The sequence below is a fragment of the Lonchura striata genome, chromosome 5, assembly GCF_046129695.1.
Source record: "Lonchura striata isolate bLonStr1 chromosome 5, bLonStr1.mat, whole genome shotgun sequence".
Classification (NCBI taxonomy): domain Eukaryota; kingdom Metazoa; phylum Chordata; class Aves; order Passeriformes; family Estrildidae; genus Lonchura; species Lonchura striata.
Genome location: NC_134607.1, coordinates 15392386 through 15414761, shown reverse-complemented (window position 1 = coordinate 15414761; position 22376 = coordinate 15392386). Strand labels below are relative to the sequence as shown.

The 22376-nt window shown below is 42.0% G+C and overlaps 1 protein-coding gene across 6 annotated transcripts; it reads left to right on the top strand.

Annotated features, from left to right (window-relative positions):
• The first annotated feature begins 1537 nt into the window (after positions 1-1537).
• Positions 1538-22328, top strand: MKRN1 (makorin ring finger protein 1). Of its 6 annotated transcripts, XM_021552036.3 has the most exons (10): positions 2219-2470; positions 4210-4273; positions 8765-8893; positions 13346-13572; positions 16134-16274; positions 17981-18207; positions 18693-18907; positions 19611-19721; positions 20163-20301; positions 20717-22328. In XM_021552036.3, exons 3-10 carry the CDS (start codon positions 8772-8774, stop codon positions 20927-20929), a joined length of 1395 nt encoding a protein of 464 aa, XP_021407711.1. In that variant the 5' UTR covers positions 2219-2470; positions 4210-4273; positions 8765-8771; the 3' UTR covers positions 20930-22328. The 6 variants fall into 6 exon arrangements, with proteins under 6 accessions (XP_021407709.1, XP_021407708.1, XP_021407711.1 ...); XM_021552034.2 differs by lacking the exons at positions 2219-2470; positions 4210-4273 and adding an exon at positions 1538-1707 and having other exon boundaries at positions 20163-20277; XM_021552033.2 differs by lacking the exons at positions 2219-2470; positions 4210-4273 and adding an exon at positions 1538-1707.
• Positions 22329-22376: the final 48 nt, after the last annotated feature.

The following is a 22376-nucleotide window of genomic DNA, read 5'->3' as shown; positions in this document are numbered from 1 at the left end:
TTTTCCTCCAGCTGTTTCTAACAGAATGCAAGACTGAACATACACACCTGGTGCACTTGATTATTGAACTTATTTATTTCAGTGCTGAACATTGCATGAAAAATGCTCTGTGAGGGAACCAGGTGCAGAAAATAAGTTTCTTGTTTTAGATACTAAAAACATATCTCATGGGACAGTTTTCCATTGAACATACAGGCTTTCTCCTAACAGGGATTTGTTGAACTGAATTTATGAGCTATTTGGCATTGATCACTGTGCAGATAATATCAGGAGGGAGTCTGCTGCACAGAGAGCCTGGATCAAGGTCTTTCTTTGCGTGCTCCTTGTCCTGGATGAAGACTGGTCTTATACAATCATTCAAAGAAGTTGTCCATTCCAAGATTGTTTGAGTTCAAAATTCACTCCAAGAACTAGACTTTTTTTGTGTTTTATGCATACCTGTACCTTGTTTTGAAGCCTGTTAAAATTGATATGTTTATTTCACCTCCTTTTAATTCAGAGCTCTGTTCGCCCAGGTCTGGATTCTGCATATTCCAGAAAATGCCAGCAAGCATTCCCATTGCCTCATTCCTTAGGTACTTTGAGGGCACTGAAGTCATTGTTTCAAGGAAATCTGAAAACGGATTTATCTCTTCTCTCCTGTGCTCTTCCTAAAGTCCAGCATCTTAGGGCACTGTCTTAGTGCCTATGTTTAGAGTAAAGGCTTAATTTTGGTATTTTCTGGAGTGACTGATGGCCTGGATACATTTGATTTATAAATGTATTTTCAAGGAGAGAGGCAAAATATCAGTAACACTGCACTGACAGCCTTCTCCTTCACCTTGCCCCTGCGCCCCAGCTTGTCACTATCTTTTTGGAGCGTGTTTAGTACTTGTCTTAAGGTTCTTGGCAGTAGGAAGCCAAGGGCACCATGTGGATCAGGCAAACACTAGTTTCACAACCAGGATTTATCACAGAAGCACAGAACAGGTCGGCTCGGTGGGACCATCACCCGGCCCAACCTCCCTCCTCAAGCAGGGAACTGTCGTAGGGCACACGACACGGGATTGCGTCCAGAGGGTTGTGGAATATGTGCAGTGAGGGAGCTCCTACAGCAGAAGGACGCGACGTTCCCCACCCCATTAGCGCCGCACCGGGCGGCTCAGTGCCAACTTTCGGGCTGGGCCTTTGCGGCGCCACTGTCCCGTTCCGCCCTCCGCCCCCCGCCGGCGCCACGTCGCCGTTCCGTGTCGTTCCCGCCTGGAAAAGACCCTTTCCCGCTGGCCTGATCCCGGCGGGGCGAGCCCAGCCCGGTGCCCAGGCGCGGGGCCGCGCCACGGGGGCGCGCTCCCGCGCGGGGGCGCGCGCTGTGCCTGCGGCCGCGCGAGGGCAGCACCGGCGCGGCCCCGCCCCCGGCGCGTTCGCGCGCGCCCGCCCCGCTCGGCCAACGGGAGCCGCCGCTCGGCCCGGGGGGCGTGGCCGCGCCCCGCCCCGCCCCGCCGGAAGGATCCGCTCCCGGAAGTTCCGGCGCTGCCGCCGCTCTGCGGGATAAACAGTAATGGCGGAGGCGGTGGCGGCGCTGGAGACAACGGCGGGCGCGGCGGCCGCGGCCCTGGGGTCGCCCGCGGCGCCCGCGGGAGCGGCGGCCGTCGCCTTCGACTTCGCGGCCGTGCCGCCGCCATCCGCGGGGCCTGGCGGAGGCGGTTGGACCAAGCAGGTCACCTGCAGGTACGCGCCGTCCGCGGCGGGGGGGGAGCGGGAGGGAGGCGGGCGGGCGGGCGCGGCCGCCCTTCCCTGTCCTTCTTTTCTTTTCCCGTCCCTTCTCCCCGCAGTGTCCCCCCCCCCCCCCTCTGACCCGAGGCCTTTCCCTCACTGCCGCCGCCCCCCCCGCCCCTCCCCCCACGGTCACGTACGCGCTGCGCGCGCCCGCCCGCGGCGCGCGCCGGCCCCGCCCCGCGCGCGTCCCCGGGGGCGGCGAACGGGAGCGGCCCCGGGCGGGAGCGGCCCCGGGCGGGAGCGGCCCCGGGCGGGAGCGGCCCCGGGCGGGAGCGGCCCCGGGCGGGAGCGGCCCCGGGCGGGAGCGGCCCCGGGCGGGGCTGCGGCGCCGCCAGCCGGGCCCGCCGGTGGGGGCGGTGCGGGCCGCGGCCTTTCTCCAGCCGCGGCCTCGTGCGAAAGTGTTCCCTGCGGCCTAGCGCCCGCGGCCGCCGGGAGCGGTTCCGCCGCCTCGCCGGGAGCCGCGGGCCGCTCGGTGCCGTGCGGGAACGGGCCCGCAGTGCTCGGCGCGAAGGACGCGGTGCGAAAGGAAGTCCTGCAGCCGCGTTTTCCGCAAAGCGCGACAAAGCAGGAAACGCGACGTAATTTAAGTTGTTGTGCGACTCAGTCGAAATTTGAAATTGGGAATTGACTCGGGGTTGGTATAGCGAAAACTATGGATTAAACCGGAGAACATGTTGCAGAATGTGCGAAGTGGCCCTGGCTGTGTCACATAGAGGTTCTGTGTGCTGCGTCATTTCCTATCCGTGTTTTCCTTTAAACTATATTTCTGATAAATCTTCTTTCTGGGGTTATGCAAGCCATACTGCGTGTTTTAAAGCTTGCCAGATGGACTATTTTTCAACCTACAGTGCTGGTCGGTTGGCAGACAGAAAGGAATTTAAAACAATTTTGCGAACATAGGCATATATTAGTTAATATAAAAGCAAGTGATAATCTAAGATTAACATCGATTAGCATCTCCTGATTTTTTTAGATTTATTTATTTAATAAATTGCATTTAACGTGATTGTGGGCAAATAAATTCCAAGTTATGGGGAAGCAAAAAGGACCATCCCTTGGTTAGGAAGGAAGAGGCTCTAGATCTTGATCGAGTTTTTTTATATCTCCTCTGCTTGCTTTTTTCCCCATTTGTTTCAGCGGCAGATTGCAGCAGCAGCAGCATGAGGAGCCGCTGCTCGGCTTTCGCAGGGAGCTCGCTGGCTCTGTCTGTCTCGCATCCCTGCTCGCTGTTGCTCCACATCAATTCTGGCTAATGCCCAGCTAAGTGCTCCCCTTCGGGCAGCTGCGTTCAGCTGCGCTCTCAGGGTGCTGCTGCTGCTGCTGCTGCAGGCAGAGCGTTTTGCCTGCGAATCCCCAGGTTAATGTTTGATGCTGGTGATGAGGAAATGACTGGGAACGGTGCTTAGCTCAGCTTTAAGTGAGACACAAGGTCAGTGCTCCCTCTATTTAAGTTTGCTTCCTAATTTCTGAAGATCGAAAGGCTCAATTAGGCAAATTGGATTTGTGAGACAGCAATGGAATAGGTATAGATGCAGGATCGATTTACTGAAGACAGCGACTGCCATAGTACAGAAACAGTCAAGTTCATCAGTGTCCTGCAGTGCAGAGAGTCGAGGGAATATATTTATTTGCAAATGCACAGGCTGAGTGAGAAGCTAAAGCTACTCTTTCGTAATGGTTAATGTTCTTTAATTTGAGATTAAACAATGGGATCTTGGCCTTGGATCTAATGGATCTCCATTCTTTGTTCTCTTTGCCTAATCCTGATAGTTATCCCATTGCTTGCTTTATTAATTTTTATGGGACCGTTCAAGTTGGAGGGAGAATAGCTTTACTCAGACTTTAAAATGAAATTAGCAATTTTGACTTGCTCTTCTAAGAACCTGTGATAAAAGTTTTGGATTTCTGTGTTTGATTTTGATAGGATATATTCATATGTAGGAAGATATGTTTCTTACTATTAAATTTTGGTTTACCTTTATAAATGAGCTAGAAAACTCAACAGTGAGATGAAGAAGTTAAATTTCAAAATGCAGGTTTTTAGTGTAGGAGGTAGAGCAGTTTCTGTTTGAGTAACACTGCACAATTTTTTTTTTTTTTTTGTTCACAGGCTTTTTTAGTTGAATCATCATAGGGGTGACAGTAAATGCTGCCTGAAAAACTTTTGGGAGACAGTCCCTTCAGTATAAGGAGCTAGAACGTGATGGCTGGTGCATAAATGCTGCTGGTTTATGGAAACTGGAAGGCTTAAAATTGGTACCATAAGTTCTTGCTGCTCCTTTGAATAGCTGATATGATAAATAGGTTGGTTAATGAGTTTTAATATACCGGTATGATATCCTTGGGATGGATTATTAATATCTCAGAGTGAGAGACACAATGACTAAGAAGAAGGACTTTGGTTTCTCCTACACATACAGTTTTGTTGATGTTACCCTTCTGTTTTTCTTGCAGCTAAAGTTCAGAAGTCTCAGGGTGAAATATGGGAAATTATGTTCCCTAAGAGAAGATGAAAAAGGTTGTGTTTTTGTTTTTTTTTTACCTCTGTGGTTTAGCAGTTTTCAAGACTTGTCTTTTGTAAAAATTTACAGTATTTTAATCTCGAGTAAGTGGCAGGGAAACAAAGTTAATTCAGAACTTGTTCACTATGATCTTCTTACTGATATGTTTGCAATCAAAAGAATGGTTGTCCTTACCAGGTTCCTCAGTCCTTCCAGTTCAGATGGCTGTGTGGTTTTATTGAGCAGTGCTATAGCCAATCTTTTTTTTCCAAAGGCTTGACACTGTTTGTTCCATGCTTGTGTTTTCCAGATGTCATGCGACATTAAAAGTCATCAAGTTGATGTAAACAAATTGCATTTCACTTGTTTGTTTTAGAACTGAATGTAAATAAAACCCCTAGCAACTAACTGGTGTATTTTCAGAGCTGTCTACGTGTTTGTACCTTAGCTGTTCTCCCTGAAAACCTGGGTCTGGTATTTTTTTTCTTTTCGTGTGAAGAGTGTGCATCTGTGATGTCAAGTCAGGCCTTTTTAATTCCATGCAGCACCAGGGATGAGGTGACAGCCTGCCTGAATTCCCCTTTCATGGCTGCTCTGGTCTGCATCCCCTGGTAATTTCTAAAGGAGGTTATGGAGAAGGGATAATGAGCTAAATGCTGTGAAGATCAACTCTTTTTTTTTTTTCCCCTTTTATGAACTTGCATGAACTCCAGCAGAATTTCATTGGCAAGTAATGTGGCTGAACACCCAGGAGCTGTGCTAGAGCAGTGTGCTTAGCCTCTTTCCTTCTGCCTTCTTCCCAGGAATTCTCAGTCTCGGTAGGCACCTGAAGAAGCTGACGGCTGCAGGTGGATGTTACCCTGAGTTTCCCCATCTGCCCGTCATGGCAGTGTCTTGGGTTTTGAAGGAGGTTTGCTATTGGCTGTAACATTCTAATTTAGCTGAACCAGTATTTGATAGAACAAACTGACATTACCTGAAAGCAGAAACCTCAAGTAAAGAACAGACTACATCTGAATAAGGAAACGCATTGCAAGGTTCCAAAGCTACAGAAGGAAGATGTGTCTGTTGAGAAATACCTGTGAAAATCAGGATATGCTCTTTTGATCAAGACATTCATAACTAGACATGTGTTGAACCTTTTTCAATGATAAAATGCCAGTGCAGGCAATTATTAATTTTGTCTGGTTGTTCCATGTGTTGGTGTCACTCATGTTTTTTACAGTCGTGCAGTGAGCTAAACTGGGGAAATTATCTGGACTTGGACCCTTATGACTCCTCTAGTCTGGCTTCCCAAGCAGCTTAACAAAATTACACTTGTATATTATAATTGGAAGGACAGAGAGCACTGCTTCAATAAGTGCTTTTTTGGATGACAGCATCACAGAGGCTCAGAGAAAATCCACTTATGTACTTGTCTTGATCTAGTTTTATCTTTTCAGATGAAATTACATGTCTTCTCTGACTACTTGACCAAATGCAAATTTTAGATATCCTTCTATATGTCAGTGTGTAAGGCAGATAACTCATATATTTCTCAGTTTTAAGGATGCTTTTTTTTCCTGTAATTAGAATGAAGAGGCTGGTGTTGCTGTTGAGTAGGGTTAAATTGAAAACTCTGTGTGAGTAAAGATGCTCTCCAAAATAAATTTCATTATCTTACCCAAAAATAATGCACTCTGTTTTGTTGGGTTTGTTTGGTTTTTTTTTTTTTTTCACTTGGCCAAAGTGTTTTAGCCAAACACTGAAATTTGATATGTAAAGTGTTATGTTCTTTGTGACTTTAAAGTAAAAATCTTATCTCTTGGTGAGGGGGAGGGTTGTGGAAGAAGTTGGGGTGTAATCCTAAGAGAAATACGTTCTTCCCCTCCCACTCCAGCCTTCTTTTTCAAATAATGCTGAGTTTGCTGCATAGGATTGAAGGCCTTAAAGAGTGATGTGTGAATTAGAGCCTGGAGTGCTCTATGTTTATCTTTTGCCCTTCACAGCCTACCATCTCAATGTGAATTGTGACAACTTTCACAATTACATGGAATCTGCATTTGCAGAGGATCTTCTGATGTAAACTGGGAAGGAAGGAAGGAAAGATGTTTGTAGCTTCATTTTCCCTATCACACAGTGGGACAATCCAATTTTGGGGCTTAGGTACTTACCATAAAACATGTCAGCCAAATAGTTTCTATCAGATGTCCTCACTTCAGGCAGGAGCCTTTCTGCCAGTCACTTACTTCAGCTGCAGTGGTGTGGCTGTGCAGAGTGTCTGGGCAGTGATCTGATCCAGATTAAAAATAACTGGGGGCAGCAGAAGGAATGTCAGGTTCCATTGCAGCCATTTCCTGGTCTGTGCCAGCTGGTGGCTGTGAAGTTGCTGCCCCAGCACTTGAGGGAAGCAATGCTGTGTGGAAATAAGCAAAGGGTGAAGATAACACTGGTTAGAGAACAAACGTTAAGCAATCTGAAATCCTTTTTTTTTTTTACCCTATCGGTGTGACTCCCATTTCTTAAGAGCAATCAAGCCAGAAATTCCAGTTATATTCTAGTTCCATGACTTCATGGGTGGCCAGATTTGGTTTTGATTTTGTTTGGGGGGCTTTTTTGGTTTGTTTGGGGAAGAAGGAGGTTAAGTATGGGTGGTTTATTTTTGGTTGGGTGTTGGTTAGGTTTTTTTTTAACTTTTGACATGGGTCATTATAGGTGGTTTATGCTGGTGGGTGGGTGGGTGTGACTTTTAGGGGGTTTTGTGTGTTTTTTGTTCATGGTAGAGAGTGCTGGTTGTATAGCAGGGACAAGTCTTGTTCTGTTTTTGCAGCACCCTGTTCCGGTGACTTAGCTGCTTGTGCTTCCACCTGACCCTGCAGAGCCTCATCTGGGTCTTGTACTGCTTGTTTTTTACGTAGGATCACATTTCTTACCTGGTTAATTTGTCTGCAGGGTACAGACAGGACATTTGGAGTGTGAATTGCAGCCTGATGGCAAGTGTCAGGTTGTGTTCGGTAAGGCTAGTTGAGAATTTTTTTATTCTTGGTATGTTGAATACACCAGTGGTATTGCACATGGTGGGTTATCAGCTGCCTAAACGCTGAACCTCAGGTTTTAATATTTCTCTGAAACTGGATTGCAGATGTAGCTCTACTTATGTCATTTAGTGCATTGTTCACTGGCTTTATCTGATTTCTTCAAAATACCATGGACTAAATAGCTGTGTAGAAGTGCATGCAGTTCAACATCTTATCATATTTCCTGGTCAGGAATATTCAACTTGAAGGTACTGTTTGGTGAAGAGTTATCCTGATCTTAGTTGTTGCCGTTGAAAGATGATCCCTGTCTCTTGTGCTGGCTGTGAGGCTGCACTCAGCTGCTTGGAGGGCTTGGTTCTGCTGGCTCTGCAAAGTGCTGGAAGTGTGGAACAGGAGGAGGGCAGGACTGCCCCATTCAGCAGCAATGTCATCTGCTTCTCAACCTTCCCTTCAGTAGTGTTTTGTATGAGAACTAAATCCTCACAGATTTTCTTCTTTACTAGCTCTTCCTATTTCCAGTGAGTTTAGAGTTTGCAGCTTGTTATCTGGAGGCAGTGCAATTTCTTTATAAACTGAAGTGTTGGTAAACGTTTATGGATTCAGTTTTTACACAGGATTTTTTCATTTGTTTTCTTTGTTTTTCTTGGCTAATACTTTTATGTGGATTGGGAAAGGTGTACTTGAACTTTTCAGTTGTAGTTTTGAACATACTGAATCTGTACAGTTATGGTGCCTTGAATTTATTGAAGCTTGTTCTTCTAGGTTAAAATTGAAAAATTCTTGAAAACCGCTCTGCAGTTCTCTTGAATAACTGAATTGAAGGTGCTAAATTAAGCTTGTGCTACTTGACATGCTGAAATTGATCAACTATCCTCAAAAGCTTTGAAACTGTCCAGGTTTTTCAAGACAAGCAGCACAGTATTGAAGCAGGGTGCTTTAATTTATTTGCTCCTATTGCAGGAACTAATGTGTGTGTTTTGTCAGATGTGTATATGTCAGATGTAATTATCCATCACAAACGTGTTTTTCATTCTTGGAAAGGAAATCACATTTGACTGATTTATGAATCCAGAATAGATTTAAAAGCTTGGGTGATTTAGGGTGTGTCTGGATTTCATTCTTGTATCCACTGTTGCGTTTTCGCTTGTGTCAGGACACAGGGGCTACAAATAAAACTTGTGTCAATCTGCTCGATCCAAGACTCTTTCCTCATAGTGTCACAGCCCAGGATAACTTTGTTTTTACAGTTATGTGGTTTTTTTCCCTAGGCTTATGTAAGAGCAAGTCCCTAAATGTGAAGCACAGTTCATTGTAGTAGCTGAGGCTTCATCTTTCCTCAAATGTTCTTATTTTTATGGTTATACTAGGGCGGGGTCCCATGAGTCTTTATTGTTCTTAATGCAGCATACCTTGATTTATAGTAACAAGATCATCCAAATACTTTTGCAGCTTCAGTGCTTCTCCTTATCTCACCATTATCTTCTCTTACAGATACTTCATGCATGGAGTCTGCAAGGAAGGAGATAACTGCCGCTACTCCCATGACCTCTCCACCAGTCAGTCTGCCATGGTGTGCAGGTATTACCAGCGAGGATGCTGTGCTTATGGAGATCATTGCAGGTAAAGAAATGCCCCTGGCCATCCTGCAGGAAGCTTGGCACTCTGAATCCCTGAGTAGAGAGCTCAGGGAAATACTCTAGATCTTAGTGCTTTCCTTTTACAATGTAACTTCAGATACTTACAAAAATAGCTTTTCACTGACTCTCTTGTCTTGCCAAATACCAGTGTTTGCTATGCAAAAAAATGAGCAAAGGCAAGGTGATAACTGGTTTTCATGAAAGTGATAGTTGTCAGTATGGGGAGTTTTCTTAATTTTTATTAATAACATGAGTAGATTAATTGAAATCTGAGATTACATTCAGACTAGCTGAATGGATGAAACTGAGTTACACTATTTAAGTGATCATAAAAGCCTGAACAGGTAAGAATTTGTTTTCTTCATGTTGCTTCTTGAGGAATTGGTACCCCGACACTGGAACTGCTGTTTTGGGAAAATGACTGGAATTTGTCTATAATATAAGTTCTAAGATGTTTCCTGTACAAAATAGCTTTACTTTATGAAAATATACTATGAATTTATCTATACCCCTGAAATTACAGTAAAAAAGAAATTGTGAAGAAGAAAAACAGATACTTTCCTAGTGGAGCAAGGCTTTACAAAGGGTTTATGGATGTTTAATCATTAATTTTATTAAAACTTACTATAAATTTTAACATTCTGTCTTACTGCACCTGTAATTAGTGATTAAACATTTGCATCATTATTTTATATGGTAGCTCATAGTTAGCTTTGCTTTCATGTTTCATAAAGGGTTACTATATGTGAGAAAGAAAACCTCTCTGTAGTCTTCTATCTGCCAGTATTGCTTTTAGATCATGTAGATTAGTGGTCTTCCAACTTTGGATCATGCACAAATCAGTTCAATATTTTTGAACTCCTACCAACATACACACTTATTTATAGTTTATATGTGTATATCTACATCTACTGCTGTACTAATGTTATGTACATTATAAAAGATAACCCAAAACCAGAATTTTAAAAATGGTGTATTAAAGGTGAAATGAAAAATATTTAATAAGTATTTTATAAACATCCAAAGCAATGTTTACTGTCACTAAAAGCCTTACTAGTAATTTTTTTTTTTTTTACTGACAGTAATGTTGATTCAATGGGCTTTTTTATTATTTAAAATATCAGTGTAATAGTTCTTGATGCATTTATTTGAGGGTCTCATTTGAAGTTGAATTTATTTCAGTCCTGGGTTTTAATGGTGGTCGTAGCAGAAAAACATCTTTCACAAAGATATGCAGATCCAAAAGGAAGTGTATTGTTGGCTGCATGTACTAATGGGTGATAAATTTAGCTGGTAAGTTTCCACCTTCCCTGATGCCAATCAGCTCTTAGTGCAGATTAACTGGAAGGTATTGCATTTTTATATTTTTAGCAAATGGGTCCAATATACACTGGAATTCTGAATTTCAAAGGTTTTTAAACATGTTAGAGAAATCACTTTGCAAAATTTTTAGTGTGCAAGATAATGAAAGGTTTTTTGTAGTTGACACACTTGGGTAGGTTTTGGCTATAAAATCACATAATGGTAGAAGTACTTAATTTTCAAAGTGTTGTCTCCATACCACAAATTTCCTTCAAAAAGCAGCTATCTGTTCACGGAATGACTTTATCTTGGAGAGGCATTTTGAAGGTGGTTGGGTTTGGTTGATTTGGGTTTGTTGTTTTTTTTAATATCTGCTCAGCAGCATACTGCTGACACTGATTTGTCATCACAGAAAAGGGCAGCAAATTTGCAGCACTTGTCTTCCTGAAATAAACATGCATAACTCATCCATGATAATTTTTAAGTGCTTTGCCATGAGATAATCAGCAAACATTTGTGTAGTACAGAAGACTTTCATGGTAGTTCTTCACCTCATAACTGCAGTGAACATTTGAATGTTTAAAGGTCTATATTCATTACATTTTCTAGTGTCACTTGGCTGCTTCTGGATCCATCTTCACTACAATAAGAGATTGTAGTGATGAATTTCTGGCAGGGTGCTATCCCTGTACCCTTACCCTGCAATCTCTTATTGTGGTCAGAGCAGCTGCTGCTTCAGTGGTTTTACTTGCAGTTTTTCCATAAAGCATTGTTTTTATTAAAGTAATTGTATACTATTGAGAAGATATCTCCTCCAGTGAATCTTTTTGCTTTGTTAAAGAAGTAATTTGTTGAGAATGTTCCTCTACTGGTACATCTCTTCTTTGGTGACTCACAAAAAGTAGTTCATATTGAAACAGAATCTAGCAAGTATCATAAGCTGAGACGTGAAAAACGTGTACTTTTTCTTCTTCCATGCAGCAAACTTCCCACTCTGCACAATTTATTCTACTGCTTGTTTCTTCAAATTCTAGCAGTGTTTTCTTTGTGTTTCCCAACAGTATTTGCTGACAAAGGAATGTGTTTTACTTTGTCACCATGTTGTTTTCCATGGGTTATTTCAGTAATTTTTACCACAGTAGGAAGAAAAAGTGGTCCAGTGGCACGTGGCTTTTTCTTTCATTGTTGTGTAACAAACCTCAAAAGAGGTTTCTAACCCCTTACTGCACAGTTCTGCAAAGTACTGCATTGAGTAGCACATGGCTTGAAACATCTGGGAAAAAATGTGGAGGTTTGTCTTTTTGTTCTGGATGTTTTGGTTTTCAATGTCTTGCTAATTGAGATGGCTTCATCCTTTCAGTAGCTAATATCTCAAGGTACAGCATCACTGACGGCATGGCTCTTCATTAATAATAGTGAGTGTAAATTCATATTTCAGACTGCCTTCTTGGTAATCTTGATCTCTTCTGTGGTTCCCTTCCCCCCAAGTTCAAGAGCTGATTAGGTTGGCATTGTTTTGCCTCATAGTGTGGCTGATGAGGAGCTCGTAGTATGAGCAGAACTGTTAGCTCTGACATTTTCTTGTTGGCTTTTGCTCACATTATCAGTGCTGTTCTCAGCCCACAGTTGGAGGAATCTTTTCAAGCACTTGTTCACTTTATCAGGGCTAGTTTAGGTGAAACAAGATCAGATAATCTGTTGATCCATTAAGTGGGCACTAGCAAAGTGCAGTATGTCACAATGTGCTGAAAATGAGCAGACGGGGTGCCACTATCAAACCCACTGGGTGGTGGAACACCTCCTCCTTCAGGGTACCTCACACATACCACACATGGGCTCTCTGATGTATGAACTGTGAGACCACTGCCATCAACATGTATCTTAATAATAATAATAATAATAATAATAATAATAATAATAATTTATTGTGGTTTTTAAGGGGAAAAACAACTAAGTTCTAGTATTTTCTTCCTGCACCCCATTAGATTGCCTTGGGCAACCTAATACCTTGTATGGTGCACATGCTTTAGAGGCCACAGATGTAGAGACCTGAAGGCTAGGATTTTAAATTTGTGCTCTTTAGGAGTGGGATTTCCATGCTGACATTTGGTTTCCAAGCTGACAAAGGAGCACCTCTTTAATATGCAAGAATTGTGACACTTCTTTTTTTTTTAATCTGACACAAGCTAAGTGAATCACAGTCACTTCAAACTTCTGTGTGATCTCAAAAAATTCCCTCCTGTTGTCCTTGAAATTAGTCAGCAAATGTCTTAAGACTACAATAGTATATTTGTCATTTATTTTCCCCATGTAATCTCCTAGTTGCTGGAAGACAGATTTTTGAGGGAAATGGTGCCTTGCTGTTTATTGTGGATGGTAGGGCTAAAAGTGTTCTGATTCTCATTTTCCACAATAAGCTGAAAGGGGCATTAGGAATAAGTGCTCAAATTCAGTGTAAAATCTGCATGAGGCAAGATGCTGGGAAACAGGAAGAGAATCATTTATGTTGGTGGGGATTTCTGAATCTCTGCCAGCTGAGGCCAGGTTGCCCAAGGCATTGTCCAGCTTTGAATATCTACAAGCATGAAGATTGCGCACCCATTATAGCGTTTAACTACCCTCAGAGCAAATTTTTTTCCTGATATTCATAACTAATTTCCCATTTTGGATTGGTGTCTACTGACTGTCATCCTATCACTGCACCTCTTAGAAGACTCTGGCTTATCTTTCCTGTGGCTTCCCATGAGGTAATTGGAGACAGCAGTGTCTGTCCTGAGTCTTCTCTTTATAAAGCTGGATGAAGTAATTTTTCTCATTCAGCAGTACTGCGCATGTGTAATAGATAACTGACTGGTTTGGGACATATTTGGAGATCACTCTGTGTGTAAGAATTGTGCTCTTTTTTTCTCTAAATTATCAGGGTACCTTGTGTTTTCTTTAACAGTGTTGACAGACTACGCAAGTTGAAGTATTTCTCTATAAAGGGTCATCAGTGACTTTCTCATCCTAGCCATTTCTGGGTCCTACTTCCACATAGCATGTTCACATCTTCATTAGTTTATTTCCATACATGGGGCTGCTGTCTGGAGGTATTTTTTGTGGAAAGTTGACATTATGTGTTTTAACTTTTTAGATATGAACATACCAAGCCACTAATACAGGAAGAAGTGACTGATGTTAACCCAGAGGCAGAAATCTATCCATCAGTGTCCTCAGAGTTTGCATCGCTCCCTGAAACAGTTGAAGAATTTATTGCTGAGATAGAAGATGAAAATACAGATCTGGCAGTGACAGGAGTAGGGGCTGAAGACTGGGTGAATGCAGTGGAGTTTGTCCCTGGGCAGCCATACTGTGGACGTGGTAAGCTGATCCTGGGATAACAGTGAATTTCCATCATGGCTCAACAGTTTCTATGTAGTGCATTTATTTTAATGCATTTGGGTACAGCTATTCATATTTATTGATGAGTTCAAGAGAGCTTGGGTTTTACAGCTTGAGTAGTCAGATTGACTGTTTAATTCAGAAACCAGATATATTTCAGGTTGGTCTCTGCATGACTGGCTTTCTCTTGCTATGTTTCTGAACAGCTTGAGAATCTCTTTTTTAGTTTGCATATGGGATGGGAGAGGAAATTACTGGTGATAATATTGCTACTCTGGGGAGATAGTCTGCTGCCTTTGTGTTTTGGGTTGATTGATTTGGCTTGGGGTGGTTTTACAGTCTTTGAAAGGTTTTTCAGTGGAGATGCAGATTCCTGTAGAAGGAATTAAAGCCTAATGCTTACTTTTGTGAATCCCATGGCCAGAGGCTGAAAATTATTTATTCTAGTTAGATTTTGGAACTCAACTTTCTAATACTGTGACAGCTCACTATGAGAATGAGACTGAGGAAGCTCATCAAATAGGATCATACTATTTGAGTGGCATACTCCTCATCTGTTTTTTCTGTCAAAATATAACAGTCTTGACATTAAAGTGAAAAGTAGGCTGAAGGGGTTCACTTTTAAGATAACTTCTAATATTTGTCTCTCTAAAGCATGAGGAGGAGTACTTAAATAAATGTTTGAATTCAAAATGGACACCTTGCATCCAGGAGAATTTGAAGATCTCATAGAGTTCTCAGATTATACTGCTTTGTCCCACTGCACTACTCAGAATCTCAGATTTGGAAAGAGAATTACCTTCTCAGTATTACAGGGTGCTGGTTGGAGCCTCCTCCCATCCAATTTGAGGAGGATGAAGAGGGATAATCAAGTGACACAAACAGTTTGCTAATGCTGTTTAGAAGTTTGGTTATGGAATTGTATAATAGATCTGTGAACTTGAGTATATCCCAAAGGAGTGAAAACTTGACCTCTACCTGTGAATGTGTCACCTTACTGACATGAAAGATAGAGCTTCTGTGCTTGTTGAGACAAAAGATTTTTTAAAATATTTTAATCAGAATATAATATTTTGATTGGAAGGAACCTCTGGATGTCATCTGGTTCATTTCCTGCTTAAAGGTTGCCAGGGGCTTTGTTTAGTTGAGTCTCTATCCTCAGAGATGTTCAAAGGGCCATAACTACTGGGTATCCTTTGTGGTGTTTGACTTCTTTCACAAAGAAATACTCTTTCCTAGTATGTAATTGGATTTTTCCCTGCCTCAGCTTGCTTTCTGTCTCTTATCATTTGCACATCTGAAAAGAGTCAGTTTCTTTTCTTGGGAGTCAGCCCTATTAATGACTGACTGGCCCTCCACTGAAATCAATTAATTGCTAGTTTGAGCAGCCAGAGATTGTTTAAATACACACAGTCCTTACAGAAGAGCTGGTGCTTCCTCCTGAAGTCTTAAGTCACTATGCTGTTAATTTAGTTTTACTAAAGCAATTTTTTTTCCTAGGGGTTAGGTGTACTTTTCATGCAAACTTGTGCGAGATTAAGTTAAATAGCATTCTCTTCAGTGAATCTTGTTGCATATCTGTTTTATAGCTTTTGAAACTTGATATAAACACATGCTCCTCTGTTTCTGTTCTGAACAGTGCTACATGATGCTAATTCCCATGTTGATTTTAAAAAAACTTCACTTTTCTGAAGCAACTGTCTTTATTAAGCTACAGAAATAAAAATGTATGCAGTATGTTCTGTAGTGTGTGCCTTAAAGCAGATTATTCTCAAATTGCTGGAGAAATGTACAGATACTTGGAAACTTCAAAACTAAACCTAAAGATCCAAGGCTGGCAGTTTAACCATGCATAGCTGGGACTATAATGCTTGCCTTTTACCACAATTCTCTGATTTGAGACTAAACCTTGTATCTTGAAGATGACTTCAGGACCTAGCATAGAAAATAGTGATGATTATTCAGGTATTCACTTGTTAGTTGTACAGATATTTGTTCTGCAGCTGGAGTAGAAAGACAGAAATACAAAAAATAATAAATTGGGTGTCTGTTTCCTATTAGTGAAATAAAGATTCATGTGTTTAGTTCTAGGAAGAGTGTCCTAAAGTGCAAGCAGGTGGTGTGTGGATCAAAGTTAACAAACCGGTTTTTCCACTGGTATGAATTTAACCCAGTTTACTGGGAAATGGGTGATGAGAAGGTGGGGATTGAGTCCACCTACTGGTGAGCAGAGATTTGGAAAACAGAAAGCAATCATAGAGAACAAATGTTACTCTGAGGGATGTTGGATTTCTAACTGCTGAGGCAGTCAAGTTTTATGAGTTTTCCTCATTGTGGTTTCAAAGAGGAAGTAAAACTAGCCGCTAAAGTGCAGTAGATACAGAAAAAATACATGTTGTTCCAGCCTCACAGTAAATAGTTTCTTCTTAATATCTAGTCTAAACCCACCCTTTTTCAGGTTGAATTTTCGTTTGAAACTGTCACCCCTTCTCTTATTGCTACATGTCTTTGTAAAAAGTCCCTCTTCATGTTTCTTGCAGGCCCGCTTCAGGTCCTGGAAGGTTGCAGTAAGGTCGCCCCGGAGCCTTCTCTTCTCCAGGCGGAACAACCCCAGCTCTCTGAGCCTTTCCTCATAGGGGAGGTGTTCCATCCTTCTAACCATCTCCATGGTCCTCAACTAGGTAAAAAAATCTGTGACAACATTCACTTTAGCAAACATCTGCAAATGCAACAGTTGAGGGACTAAAAACTGAGTGGTAGTTGTGATTTTTATTATTTCTTATGGAAGTGGAGACCCTGGATTTCAAATGGGAGGGCAAGTGGGATTTCAATAAGTACATATTTTCATGTTTGCTGAGCTACTCAGGAGAGAATGGAGAGCCTCGTACATGGTTTCTTGTCAGTTTTCTTGGTGCTGGTTCACCAAAACTCATGGGGAAGAAGAACTAATGAACATTTGTTTGGGAATCTCAGACTGAAATTGAACAGGTTGCCAGGTGACTTGTTACTCAGCTACTCACTTGCTTTGAAAAGTATGTTTCTAACAAACAGACTTCTCCAGGATCACTGAGTGACCACTATAGTCTGAGATGGTTCAAGAAGGAGACTTGATCTTATCTTGAGAGCTAATATTTTTCTACACTGATCTTCAATATTTTGCTTAAGTTGCAGGGACCTGCATTTTTTTTTTCTTAAAACTAACAGACTGATACATACCTGTTGTTATGTCTTTGTTCCACGAGGATGAAAACTGTGCGAGTGTGCAGCCTGTGATTAATTTTGAGGAGTCCGTCCTTCACTCTAACTGATCTGAGTATGCCTTTGGTAGTTTTTGCTTGCTTCTCCAAATCTAGTGCTTGAACAGCTTCTAAAAGTTCCACTTGCTTACAGCACAGACGACTTGCTAGGCTTGTAACAGCTTATTGTTATGCAAATGAACTCCAGCTGCTCTTCTTCCTGGTGTTTACTCTGGATATAGTATTGCTTTATGTTTATTATACCTTCAGTTTCTCACTGACTGCTTTTGTTATGATCCTACTTATGTAACAATCTCAGAAGGCTGACTTGTGGTGAGGCATGCAAGCATGTGTTTGAGGTATAGGGAGGAGTGTTCAGCATTAACTGTCTAAAGGGGGAAGAGAAAAGATACAGATTTCAGTTCACTTGAAGTTTAGGGAGGGAATTGACTTAAGATTTTGCAAAACTGATAGCCAGCTTAGAATACAGTGATAATAGACTGAATTTCAGTTTTATGTGTCTGGCTAATTGACCAGATATCTGTTTAGGACAGGTTTTTTGGTAAATATGTAGAATGGAGTTAGTTTGAGAGATGTGAACGCCACTTTTCTATCAATCCTAGAGATGTATAGGATTTCAGAAATGAAAGTTTGTTCAGTTTGAACAATGTGCTAATTAATTAGCCTGTATGTAAAGAATTGCTGATGTGTTATTGCCATACTAGCATTTTGTTATGCTAGATACACCTTTATGATGCCAGCTGGGGGAAAAAAAACCTGTTAACTTCAGCTGATGTGAAAATTTTAGGTGAAGTGAAATTGATTCTAAAAGTAGTGAGAGATTTGGAGCCTTATTTAATGGTAGCTGAACCAGAGTCTGTATTAAGCTGCTGAGGACTAGTGTGATTTTTCTAGGTGGACTTAGCCTGTAAATGGATCTTCCCTGACCACTGAAACTTTGATAGCTTTACTCTTGTCTGGGTTGAAAGATGAAAAAATTGTTCTTGAAATTATTTGAGTGGGGAAAATAATTTAGTTCAGATTGAGGGTGTGTGAACTTGGACTGAAATGAACCGGGTAACCCTGAGTGTTCTTACTCCTGGTGCTCAAAATCTGAATGTGCTGCTTACTGTTCTTAATTCTGTTCCCAGCTGCTCCTTTCTGTGCTGAAGCACCCTTGCAGGAAATGGTGATTGAAGAAGAATACGAGAAGCAGCAGGCAGATGTGGAGATGAAGAAGGAGCTGTGCCCCTACGCTGCATTAGGAGAATGTCGTTATGGAGAAAACTGCGTGTATATCCATGGGGACGTGTGTGATATGTGTGGCCTGCAGGTCTTGCATCCCATTGATGCTGCACAGAGATCTCAGCACATAAAGGTAAGCAAACAACTGTCTGCTGTTTAACAGCTGTGAGTTACTGCTTCCTAGTTCCCCTCAATCACTTGTTACTAATTCCCTTTTATTTGAAGGTGTGTGCAGGTCAGGCAGTGAATGAAATTCCGGTTGTAAACTAGACTGTTTCCTGCCAGGGCCATATTCAAAAGCAGCTGGATTTCCTTATCTGTGATGGGAAAACAGTCTGCTTAAAGACACTGGAGCTTTGTTCTTTGCCTAGTCAAAGTGGATGGTCTTTTAGATTGCCTTTTCATGTTTAAAAGCTGTGTCTGAAGGAAGGAATTTGAACTCTGAATTGATTGTTCCCCGGTACTTGAACAAATTTTTTTTTTTTGAGGATGAAGATTTTTTTCAGCTTAATCACACCTCAGACATTATGCAAAATAGCAAACTGTGTTTAAAAACCTGCTTGGACTTCACCAGGTGGCCAGTCATGTCTGTAGTTGTTTTCTTTGTGTCCTTTTCAGTCTTGCATTGAAGCTCACGAGAAGGACATGGAGCTTTCCTTTGCCGTCCAGCGTAGTAAAGACATGGTGTGCGGGATCTGCATGGAGGTGGTGTATGAGAAAGCTAATCCTAGCGAGCGCCGCTTTGGGATCCTCTCCAACTGCAGCCACACTTACTGTCTCAAGTGCATCCGCAAGTGGAGGAGTGCTAAACAATTTGAGAGCAAGATTATAAAGTGAGGCACTTTCCCATTTCGATTGTGCTTTGTTACTGTGGAAGAACTTAGTAACTTGTGACAACTTGCAACAGACTTCCAGATGCAGACTGCACAGAGACTGCATTTAATGCATACTAACTTTTAGTTTAGGAGTGAAGTAATTGTTAGGCCTAACATTTACACTCTGATTTGGTTAATACCGGGTTAAGTTTGCAAAACTCTAGTAAATAACTGTTGTTTCTTTAGTAGCATGTTGTCCAGTGGTTACTGTTTATGTCTTGGACACCCAGGCAGAAATCTGGAAACAGATTAACCAGTTCAGAATGTATGCTCCATAATTCATTACTGCCTTAGAGCATTACTCAGTTGGCAAAACATTTCTCCATTTAAGGCTGTTCTAGAAAAGACAAAGTTCCAATCAAATAAATATAGGAAAAATACAAAAATAAATTTATTTAATTCTAAAGAAAAAGGAGTCTGTGTGAAGTGTTTGTTTCTTCAAGCTTTTCTGAGACAAGCTGACCAGCTGCCATTGCCATTGAGTTCTTGAAGAAGAGAGTAGGTTATCTTCACTTATAAGAGGGTCTAGATTGAAAAGGTTGTACAGCAGGTATATGAATACAGTACCTCTTTAAAGATGGATATATGCCATGCCTTGTTATATAGGAGAGAGAGCACCCTGTAATGTGGAATTTTGCAGCACAGTCTGTTCATTTCCCAGGTCCTGCCCAGAATGCCGGATCACGTCTAACTTTGTCATTCCAAGTGAGTACTGGGTGGAGGAGAAGGAAGAGAAGCAGAAACTCATTCAGAAATACAAGGAGGCAATGAGGTATGAGTAATGCAGCCTTTTATCAAATTGAGACTGCAGAGATAAAGGCACACATGGAGAAGGGTGTTAATGTAAAGCCCCTTTTCACACTTCCTTTCCACCACCACATCTGAAGCACCTCTGCCTATCTGCCCACAGGTGCATGCACACAGTCCCAAAGCTGTTCCTGTGTTCTTTCACCCCAGTCTTTCCCTTCTCTACACAAAACACTGGTGGTGTAGTCGTAAGGCAGTCCAAGCTCGCACACTGCACACCATTGGTGTCCCTCTGCATGCATCAGTCCACACATAGTGTAGTAAATAATTTCTACATGTAGGTCTTTTACTCATAAAATGCCTTCTGCTCCTGGTACCTGAGATCCCTGTGGACTGCAGGTAAATGCAGTTCTGAAGTCTGATTGGGGTGTGCTGTCAGTAAGGGTTGCGATATTTTCCTTTCCAGCAACAAGCCATGCAGGTATTTTGATGAAGGCCGTGGGAGCTGTCCATTTGGAGGGAACTGTTTTTACAAGCATGAATATCCTGATGGCCGCCAAGAGGAGCCACAAAGACCCAAAGTAGGAACCTCAAGTAGATACCGGGTTAGTGCTGCTGATTAATTGTCCTTTCAATAGACAGAGAGCACAAAAGGGGTGTGCATTATGTCTTCTGCCTTGAGAAGATAGGGAAATACTGAGTTTTCTTTTTTCCACTTCTGATAGACCTCTGTAATGGTGAATTTGAAGGAGGCAGTGCTCTAAAGTTTGTGAATGCTGGAGGCCAAGATGGAAAGACTAAATTTAAAAACCTTTCTTACAACATACTGAAGTAAAAATGTTGGGTAGCAGTAATAGGGGTGTGTGTAAGGGCTAATTCTGCTGGAGGTCAGTATCTCCCTGAAAGAGAAATGTAATTTCTTGCATGTCAGAAAGTACACCAGGGGCATGTCAGCCTCTGGAAAGGCTCATACTTTGTACCACAGGGTCACCTGGGGAAACCCTTGTGTTCCATTTGCAGGCCCAGCGGAGGAATCGGTTCTGGGATTTCATTGAGGAGCGAGAGAATGGTGATCCCTTTGAAACTGACGAGGATGAGGTGGTGACCTTTGAGCTTGGTGAGATGTTGCTTATGCTGTTGGCAGCTGGAGGTGATGATGAGCTAACAGATTCCGAGGATGAGTGGGACTTATTTCATGATGAGCTGGAAGATTATTATGATTTGGATCTATAGCACCTGTCAGTGGAGTGTGGACTGTTGTCTTGGCTTCAGGCAGTAGCTATTACCTGTGGTGTTGTGGCAGTGCCTGTGTTTCTCCTAGGCAGGCCAATCAATTCCAGGTGCTGTTGTAATAACTTTTACCCAGGGTCTGTCTCTTCCCTTCCCCTCCTTTCCCACCCCAGGAGTGTTGTTTTTCCTCTGTTTCAACAAATAACAATAAATAAATCTTTAAAATGTTAGTTTTTGTAAAAATGAATTTAACTGTCAAACAGTTAGCTTAGGTTTGTTGCTTCATCTGTGTACCCAACAGAGTTCACCCAGTTCTAGGGTTAAAGTGTTTACAGGATTTCCACACTCATTTTGAAGAGCCCAGATACAAAAATGAGCAGTGGCCATGCAGTGGGGATGTAAATTGGCTGATGGCCTTTATTCTGTCTTTGTACCAATATTTCTGATTTCAGGCCAGATAAAAATATGCTTTCTGGAATCAGCTCCGTTCCAGCCCCCTCATGTACACGTCTTCATTTGTGACTTTTGGTCTCTGTTTACTTGCACATTACTATTACTACTGTGTAACCAGAACCAGGTGTGAACGTTCTGGATTTTTACTGTGTTTAGCATGAAAGGAAAATGTCTTTGTGAAAGGAGAACTCTCTATGTATATATACAGATAAATGTAGAGTTGGACCTCAAGGATGGGGAGACTCTGTGTAAGTTAAAAATAACAAAACCATCTTTCACCCCCTCTTGGTGCATGAAGTCTTGCCTCCAATTGGACATGAAACTGGTCTAGTGGTCTCAGCCCAGACTGGGAAACGATCCTGACTATCGCTTAACTTGATAGATGGCACTCCCTAATACACCAGCTCTCTTTCATGTGTATGATTAGGGTTGTCCAGGAGCAGAAATCCGGTTAGCCAAGGTGGGGTCAGAGGAACACCAGAGAGGACCCTTTAGCTTTATTGCTCTGTAAGTTTTAGAACTTCATGTAAACACTTAAGCCGTGAGCTTTGCTAGAAACTCGCTGTGCCTCCCAGCTGCTTTGAGGTACTTGTGCCTCTCTGCAGCTGAGATGGGCAGGTTGCCTGGTAAAGCTGTTCAGTTTATGTAAAGTTACTGCTTACAAAGGCAGTCGTGCAGTTTCTGGCTGTAATTCGCATTGAGAAATTACTTTGCCACCAAAGCCCCAGCACAGGAATTTTAGCCTTGCATTACATTATTGCTGTTTTTTATTGACTTGTTGATGCCCCGTGATCTGTTCTCCTGCTGCTCTTGTCCCCTAGACTGCCTCTCCTTTCACTTTTAAATGGAATGAGAAATTGTTCTGAGGTCTATAACGTATTGTTTTGCAGCTGCCTTTTGTAAGAAGCACTTTTCCCAAATAAAAAAAGTAAAAAAAATTAAACAAGAAGTCAGTCTGTTCTTTTAAGATCGAAGGTTCTGGTTTTTGACTTGATTA

What these genes read in the sequence shown, in the direction of transcription:
- MKRN1 (XM_021552033.2), top strand. Translation starts at nt 1,538, where the DNA reads ATGGCGGAGGCGGTGGCGGCGCTGGAGACAACGGCGGGCGCGGCGGCC. An exon ending in AGAGATCTCAGCACATAAAG is followed by an intron (nt 18,208 to 18,692) that starts GTAAGCAAACAA and finishes TGTCCTTTTCAG; the next exon opens with TCTTGCATTGAAGCTCACGA. An exon ending in GAACCTCAAGTAGATACCGG is followed by an intron (nt 20,302 to 20,716) that starts GTTAGTGCTGCT and finishes TTCCATTTGCAG; the next exon opens with GCCCAGCGGAGGAATCGGTT.